A 9,437-nucleotide genomic window follows, 5' to 3' on the forward strand; every position below is an offset into this window, starting at 1 on the left:
ATCCTTTCAAGGATTTTGTTTAAAGGGATTAAACTTTATGACACATTATATAGCTTTAACCTAGCTATTTATACATCTTTAGGAAATCGCTTCTGGCAATATGCTCCGTGCCTTTAATAACCTTTAAAGATAACATGTTGGTCTCCGTAAATGTGCAATAAGGGGGCACAATTGAATTTGTAAATATGGAGAAAACCCAACATTCCTTGTTTATGCCAAAAACATTGTGTCATACAAAGTAGTTATATTCCCTTTTATTCTGAACACCCAAGTATAACTTTCAGTATTAACAAATTTTGGGGTTCGTATTGTGGGTTTGTTCTTTCACGTTCATTCTTATCTATAATGGAATTACCTCATTCCATTTTGGCCAATGATATTGTCGACATTTAATAATTGAACGTGGTTCCAATCAACACAGCCCATTGATGATTTGAGTAGCTACTCCAAAATCAAAATTTGTCATTCATCAATTCATGATCCCACCATTCTCATGTGCATGCGCATACATCAATTATAAGCATTTCTTTGCTTTTGGGTACCCAAGCCACTGCAGGGGGCTTTTATTATGTGAGAATGTGGATTATAACCTCCAATGGAGCGTTATTTTATAGTAGGGCGTGGATAATCTCCATTTAGGGAGTTGGAACATTTAGAACCCATATATCTGTCATGCTGCAGGCATGCCACAGATTAATACATACATGTCAATTAATTTCTGGGACTTTAACCCATACAATTTGCTACGCATTAGGCATGCACAATATCAATATTGACATGTCAAAGGATTGTCCTTTCGGGACTTCAATCCACATCATTTGCTACGCAACAGGCGTGCATCATATTGATCACTGCTATACCCATATTTTGTTCTTATGAGACTTTAATCTGTGCAGTGTATTATCAATGTATCCAACTTGCAATCTGTAAAATTTGCATTAATAATTCATGGATACATACAAGCCATTCTTTTGGAACGGACTTATCTCCCCATTTGGTTACCTTTCAAGATAAAATATCAAATAAGTATATAAGCATAAAATAACACAAGTATTGCTTACATCCTTAGGTGGGAGAAACTTTTCTCAAGTATCATTCAAGCTCGTATCGGCCCAGTAAATGTAGTGCTTGATGATCTAGTTATATCCTGCAAAAGCAAAAAATCACAATTCTTTTCTCTGTCAAAAACAAATAACCCTCAGAGTTAGGATCACTTCATGGATTCTTTCTTCGGATGTTCATTCTAAAGAAATAAAATCCCTTATGAACAGAGAGTTATAAAAAGAAAGAAAAGATACAAAAATTGTGATATTGATTGCAAGGTAAGGTAAGCAATCAAGGAAGGAAGCTGGTGGGAGCAGAACAACAAGCTCTCATTTCTCCTAGTCTAGAAGGACCTCAGGAGATTAGAGCATAAGGTCGCCTTCACAGTTCCCTGATGTAGCGGAAACGTGATCAGGGATAGTCTTGCTTCCTGAATGGATGATCAGAGATAGTCTTGCTTCTCGGGCATATTGAGTGCTTACTGATAAGAAAAACAAGTAGATATCGCATCACTAGGTATGGAGAAAACTGGATGTCTTCTGCAAAGAAAATTTCGTTAGTAACACATTTATACACAAATACAATGAATAGGTAGAACCGGTGAATTTCAAATTAACCATAGGAAAATTGCGAGATTCTCGGGATACTTTTGAAAAAGTAGCTCCGTGAAATCCGTAAAGCAAGATCGGCTTTGACGAAAATAATACTTGAAAATGCCGAAAGTGCCGACAGGCATTATTAGAGGCCACGTGAAGTTTTGGACTCTGGGAAAGAAAAAGATAATATGGGGATTCGAGAAGATATTGGGATCCTGGAAATGTTGCCACATTTTCGCCTATAGATATTGCCTTTGCAAAACTTGATTGGAGCAACTGCGTTTCAACTCAACTTCCTTCATTTTCTGAAACTTTAGTTTTTGTAAGACTTTCTTCAAAACCTTCTTAAAATGGCTTCCTCTTCTTCCTGCCCAAATTATTTCAATTTAAATGATGCTCCCACAACAACCAGTGACGCCAAAGTTTGGCGTCCATCCTTTGTATCCCAAAATCGTCATCTCACAGTTAATGATTCTGTGATGATGAATGATGCTACTGCTGTCATAGTAGCTAGGAATTTCATTACTCCAATGGATGAAATGTTGTTGACAGGGAGGTCTGAGGAAGAGGCTATTGATGACTCAATGGCTTTTAGCATTCAGAGTGCTGCTTCTGTTTCTAACATGGCTGATCGTTTGCGTGCTAGAGCAAACGAGGTTCAGAAGCTAACAACTGAAAATTATTCTCTTCAAAGAATGCTTCATGAGTCTCAAAAAGAGGTTGAGAAACTTAAAGGAGAGAATAATTCCTTGTTGAAACTGGTGAGTTCGTACTCTGTTGATACACTGAGAAGGCTAGACATGCTGCAGGTCTCAAATGAAAGAATTTTGGGAGACCACGAGAGGCTCATGGCTAAGCTTAAGAGGCGCCGTCCTCTTCCTTCAGAGGCTTCCAAAACATAATGTAATTTTATAGATTTTACAGGGCCTGCACCTTCATTGCAGGTGGAAAAAATCTATCTGTTATATGCTCCTTTCCTGTTATAATAATTGCGCACATTCTTAAACTTGTACCTGTGGTTTTTACGTCTTTTCAAAATGACGGTTTGGAACCTTGTGCCTTATAGGTTCAAATAACCACATCAAATCTCTCATATTTCCATGCATGTGAGCCCAGAACTTTTGGTCTGGGTTAAACACAAACTCAGAATTTATTCGTCCTTTTCAAATGGACATGAAATATGGATTGAGTAAAAGCCACGCTAATATCACAATATAGTAGTGAAGAGCATTAACTACTATATACCCACAACTTCAAGTTCAGGATCTCTCATATATTTAGATCCATGGGCTTCCGGCCCAGATATAACAAAATATGTGGGGAGCCTCAATTCATTATTTGAGGTTTATACTGATGTTATCCATTTCACGGTGTATTTTTAACAACCGAAATTCACAAAATATATTTCTTCCTTGAGGTGTCGATTATAACAAAATCGAACTTTATTAAATTCATCATTCTCTTATGCCAAAGAAATATGTGGTGTACCACAATTTGCAATAATACCTCAAGGGTTGTCCATTTAACTGTTGCAACTTTAGGTTCTCAACACTGTTAGATTTTGAACTTCAGGCCAAAGTCACATATTCTCATGGTATGGATATTCAATCCCCTTAGATTTTGAACTTCGGTCCAAAATCACATATTCTCATGGTATGGACATTTTTACAATTTTCTGTACATATTTCGGGACTTCAAGTCCTTACATAATTGTCCATATTTTGAGAAACTTCTGGCATCTCATTTAATTGCTCATTCATGAGTTTAAGGAACTGCAGGTTTCCTTTTGTATATAGTGACGGTTTACCCAAAATGGTTAATATTTATGCATACGTCACTATTCATGTGAATAGTACTATTCATCAAGTCATGAATACATATCTATTCATGTGTGCAGTACCTTTGCCAGTACAGTTATTATTCATGTGTACGGCACTTTTAACCAATACGGTACTGTTACATCATCAAGGAACTCTAGGTCCTTATTTACATGTCAAGGATCAAGAATATTCAAGTCCAATCTCTTGTTTACAAATATAGTACCGGAGAGACTGCTAGTTCTCATATCAATATCATCATCAAGGATCTTCAAGTCCTAATGTAATTGTATGATGAGGATCAAGGAACTTCTGGTCCTGATCTGCATACTGTAAAAACTCATCATACAACACAATTAATCCATAAAATAAATTACTGGTATGGACGATAAACCCGCACCATACTTTAAATAAATGTAAATGTGCGGTAAAATAAATTTATAAATTAAATTGCTTGCTGTATGGACGTTAATCCCGCACCATACCTTAAATAAAATTAAATGTACGGTAAAGTAAATTCATAAATTAAATTGATTGCTGTATGGACGTTAATCCCGCACCATACCTTAAATAAAATTAAATGTGCGGTAAAGTAAATTCATAAATTAAATTGCTTGTTGTATGGACGTTAATCCCGCACCATACCTTAAATAAAATTAAATGTGTGGTAAAGTAAATTCATAAAGTATGAGGGTTAATTCCACATCATACTTTAAGTAAAAGTAAATTTGCGATAAAGTAAACGTGCTTGTATGGGCACTAATTTTGCTCCATACATTTAAATAAAAGTAAAGGCGTGGACGATAAACCCGCACCACCCTTTTAAATAGATATTGTTGTATGGGTAATAAACCTACACCATACAGTAAATAAAATAAATGTGGGGATAAAAACCACCACTAAAAATACAGAAGGTGAAACCGTCCATGTAATTACCATATATATGGATAAAGTAAAGACAATTATTTGTGGGTTCATATCAACACCACAATCAAATAATATAATATTATTATATTGATATATTAGTGGAAAGCTAGACATATCATGTTGGCTTTTCTTCTTTTCACTTGCAATTAAGTTGAACTTGTTGTGTAGAGAAATAATAAAATAATAGAAAAAGTAAGAGGCATAGAGCTTATCCTTACAGTTGGTTTGCTCGTATATCTCTCTAGCAAACCACAGCTCCTCCACTACTTTTCTTCCTTACATCAACATAATGGTTAGTAGTATAGATAATAGTGCAGCACAAAAATTATACCTGAGAGCTTCTCGTGCTGATAACGTGTTATAAAACGAACTGGAATATGTGCAAATATTGAGCTGCACGTAAAGTAGATGAGACACAGCATTTAACGAGGTTCGGCTATGCCTACGTCCTCGGAGAGCAGCAGCAGTAACCTTTCACTATATAACATAATAGGGCTACAACTTTAGTATTTACAATATGTATGCTCACTGAATTTTCTCTCTAGGAGAATTTCTCTCTACTCTCTTTCCTCTCTACTCACTCACCATCTTTCTTCCTTCTCTTCCTCTTCTCTCTTTTTATCACACATTACAAGCAAATATAATGCCTATTTATAGGCAAAGCAAATGGCTTGGTTTGGTGGGTGTGTGGTTTGGTTTGGTGGGTGTGTGGTTTGATTTGGTGGGTGTGTGGTTTGATTTTGTGTTGAACTTGAATGTTAGTTTGGCTATGTGGGCTTCACCCATTCTTCTTTACAACATAACCAAACTTATTTTCTTTTTCTACTCTAAAATATAATTAATATACAATAATTCCTTTAGCTGGTGAATCCAAACCCTTTGGTTGCATATCTGATTAGCAACTGGGTCAAAAGTTTTTACCAACATTGTCGCAGTAAATCGTAATATATAATTGCAAATAACCACCAACCAAACCCAACAAACATGCATAAATAATAGCCTCATCAGCTGAGATATGTTGACCCAAATGAAGTAATCTCACAACCCTATCTAGAGTGCCATACTTGCCAAGAGCTGGCTAGCTAGCTCAACCCACAAAAATGTCTCAGCCTCCCAAGACGAGCTCGCCAAGCTTTCACATAGCCATGTTCCCATGGTTTGCCATTGGCCACATCACCCCTTACATTCACCTCGCCAACGAGCTCGCTTCCAGAGGCCATAGAATCACTCTCTTGGTGCCCAACAAAGCTCGCCTCCAGCTCCAACACCTCGTCCTCCATGCAGACCTCATCGTCTTCTCTCCTGTCGCCGTTCCCCACGTCCACGGACTCCCCGAGGGGACCGAAATCGCCTCAGAAATCCCCATCCACATGACCCATCTGCTCGCTACTGCCATGGACAGAACACGCGGCAAAATCGAGCAGTTTTTAACCGTCAGCAAACTCGACTTTGTTCTATACGACACTGCGCAGTGGGTCCCGGGCATCGCGAGAAGAAACGGTATTAAAACCGTTTGTTACAATGTCGTTTGCGCGGCTGCGCTCGCGATCGCCCTTGTCCCGGCGCGTAATGTTCCCAAGGACCGGCCTATCACCGAGGAGGAGCTGCGGGAGCCGCCGGCTGGGTACCCTTCAAAGAATGTGGTGCTTTGCGGGGCCGAGGCCAAGGCCTTGACGTTCATATCGTTGCCGTATGGGGAAGGGATCACGTTTTACGAGCGGACGACGACGGCTATGAAAGAATGTGACGTGTTGTCTATTAGAACATGCAGAGAGCTGGAGGGTGATTTGTGTGATTATATGGAAGCTCAGTATAAGAAGCCAGTGATTTTAACTGGGCCTGTTCTGGGCCTGGGATCTGATAAGAAGAGTGAGAAGTTAGAGGAAAGATGGGAGAAGTGGTTTTCTGGGTTTGAGGCAGGGAGTGTAGTGTTTTGTGCATTTGGGACCCAGTGGATTCTTGAAAAGGACCAATTTCAAGAGCTTGTGCTAGGGTTTGAGTTAACTGGGTTGCCATTTTTTGTGGCTTTGAAATCACCTTCCGGTTGTGCTACAATTGAAGAGGCTTTGCCAAATGGGTTTGAAGAGAGGGTTAAGGGGAGAGGGGTGGTGTTTGGGGACTGGGTGCAGCAAACAGCCATTTTGAGCCACAAGTCAGTTGGGTGCTTTGTGAACCATTGTGGGTTTGGGTCAATGTGGGAGTCTTTGATGACTGATAATCAGATTGTGCTTGTGCCACATTTGGGCGACCAAATCTTGAACACCAAGTTGCTGGTTAAGGAGCTCAAGGTTGCTGTGGAGGTAGAGAGAGAAGAAAATGGGTGGTTATCGAAGGACAGCTTGCGCAAAGCTATTAAAAGTGTGATGGATAAAGACAGTGAGGTGGGCGTTATGGTAAAGAAGAACCATGCAAAATGGGTGGAAACATTATCAAGTCCTGGGTTTATGAGTGGCTATATTGATAGGTTTGTTCAAAAGCTGAAAGAGCTTGTAAATTAAGTTTTATTGTTATAACTGGTTTCGTTCTTGCTTATTTTGTTGTGTTGGAATTAATGTGAGAGAAAATGAATGGTTCTTTTAACATGGTGGTGTTTAATTGGGGTCCTTCTCCATTACAGAGTTGAAGCATGCGAATTCATTATGGATTTGTGTTTTGAACGTCGGATCTGCAGCAATTGCCCTTTTAAAAAAATATCTCACTCTCTATTTTTTCCTATTCTCTTTCTTTCTTTCCGTTCCTTCGCTCTCTCTTTTTTATTATTTTTCCTTCTTCTCTCTTCCTCTTTTCTTTCTTTTCTCGTGGTCTGCTGAATCTCTCTTTCTTCTTTCTTCTCAGCTCTGTTCTCTCTTCCCTGCTCCCTCAAGTCCAGGTTTTTTTTTTGGCCTCCCTCTTCTAAAGGACAACACCAAGACAGAAATGACATTGGCATCAACCCACCCCTTCTCATACATTTCATTGAAAACATTTAAAGCCTTTTCGAACTTCCCTGTATTGCAATAAACCTGCAACGCCGGAGTCAGCGTGTACTTACTGAATTCCAACCCAGGATCTCGCATTTCTTGCAATCTCATTTCAAGCAATTGAATTGAACTTAACTTAGATTAGATATAGCCTCCAACAAACATTTATAGTTATAAGTATTTGGAACACAAGGACCCTTCACTTTAACTTGATCAAACAAAAAGTTAGCTTCTTGAACCAACTTTACACTACCTAAACATCTTATAAAGAAACCCAAAGCTCCAGGAGTCGGAGAACAATTTGAATTCACAATTTCCATAGCCATGGCTCTCAATGGAACATTTTGTCGAATGATCCTGATAATTTGATTGGTCTGGGTTTTGTTTTGTTTTGTTTTTTTTTTTTGGGTCGAATGGGTATGGGTTTGTGGGTGGGGGGAGGAGCCCAAAAAAACTTGGACTTGAGGGAGCACAGAACTGAGAAGAAAGAAGAGAGAGAGAGATTGAGCAGAGGAGAGAAGAAAAAAAAGAGGAAGAAGGAAAAATAATAAAGAAAGAGAGAAAGGCGAGGAGAAATAATACAAAGGAGAGAGAGAGGAGGAAATAGAATTAAAAAAATTTAGAGAGGGTGAGATATTAAACAAACTGTAAATGGTGCAGATTTTACAGTCAAAATATAAATCCGTAATGAATTTGCATACTTCAACTCTGTAATGAAAAAAGATTCGTTTAATTAATACTTTTTAGTAAGTTGTTGTTGGAGGAATCTAAGGGACGATCCTACATTCAGGCTAACCAGGCTGTATCGTCGGGCAGTTGATTTTTTGTAGGCTAAAATAATATGTCTGACCAATAAGTTAATAACAATAGAAATTAAAACTAACCCACACACAAATAAAATCCCATTAACAAACCTACACTACACCACATGTCTGACTAATAAAAAAATACAAACTAACCCAACATGTGACCACTTGGGCAAAACACGTTCATTCTCTCTTTGCTCAGTTACCCAACCCGTATTCTTCGAAAAAAAGAAGAAGAAAATCATCCCTCCCTGTCACGCAGCTCGCAACAGTGCACGCCAAAGCCAATCACCCATGTCATTCTTGAAGACTTAATTAAAGGAGCTAATCTTCACTTTTTCATCTTCTTTAATTTTCTTCTCTAAATTTATTGATGTTGAAATTTTGGAGATTTAGAGTTTATGAAGTATCAATTAGGAATTTACAATTGAGTCATATGAATTATCAATTGGGAATTTTGTCGGTCTATATGTTTACATCTTCTATATATTATTCAATAGGTTATACTTTATAATGTCGGAACAACATCAAAATGTTAAGAGATCAAAGACTCTTAGAGATTTTTTTAAGAGAAACAATAAGAGATCAAAGACTCTGAGAGATTTTTTTAAGAGAAACAATGGTGAATCATCAACTAGCATGCCTTTCGGTTCTTCTCCATCTCCTTCAATTTGCGAGGAGTAACCTCCTTCTCAACCTCAAAGAATTGACTCTGAAAATGTAAGAGTGGAGCCTTGTGATCAAGAAGTTAATACCAATTCTCTTGAGCGTGATTTGGGATTACGTCCTCAAATAGACACATTTCCACCTAATCAACGTGATAGTGTTCAAAGATCTTATATTCTCTTAGGACCATGTCAACCACAATTAAAGGACTTTCCATCACATTGAGAAGGGAAACAAAATCGTTGATTTAATGGTAGTTGGTATAAGCAATACCATTGGCTTGAGTATTCTATTCATAAAGATAAAGTGTTTTGCTTTCCATGCTTTCTTTTTTATATTGATCACTTACATAAGGCACTCACTTTAGAGGGGTTTAGAAGTTGGAAAAGAGTTGGTGTATTTTCCTTATTCATGTAGGCATTATAAATTCATCACATCATTTTGCTATGCAAAAGTGGATGAATTTAAAAAATCTGACTCACCATATTGACAAAGTAGTGCAAACCGCACAAGAAGTTGCAAAAAATCGGTTGAGACTTACAACCACAATAGAGGCCATTAGATATCTAGCAAATCAAGGAATGGCTTTTAGAGGTGATGATGAATCTTGTGACTCCTCCA

At 38.0% G+C, this 9,437-nt stretch overlaps 1 protein-coding gene across 1 annotated transcript; it reads left to right on the forward strand.

Annotated features, from left to right (window-relative positions):
- The first annotated feature begins 5,383 nt into the window (after positions 1-5,383).
- Positions 5,384-6,938, forward strand: LOC117626013 (UDP-glycosyltransferase 79B6-like). Its single transcript, XM_034357632.1, has one exon. It carries the CDS (start codon positions 5,485-5,487, stop codon positions 6,880-6,882), a length of 1,398 nt encoding a protein of 465 aa, XP_034213523.1. The 5' UTR covers positions 5,384-5,484; the 3' UTR covers positions 6,883-6,938.
- Positions 6,939-9,437: the final 2,499 nt, after the last annotated feature.

Source organism: Prunus dulcis, chromosome 4 (genome assembly GCF_902201215.1).
Source record: "Prunus dulcis chromosome 4, ALMONDv2, whole genome shotgun sequence".
NCBI classification, from domain to species: Eukaryota; Viridiplantae; Streptophyta; class Magnoliopsida; order Rosales; family Rosaceae; genus Prunus; species Prunus dulcis.

What these genes read in the sequence shown, in the direction of transcription:
- LOC117626013 (XM_034357632.1), top strand. Translation starts at nt 5,485, where the DNA reads ATGTCTCAGCCTCCCAAGACGAGCTCGCCAAGCTTTCACATAGCCATG.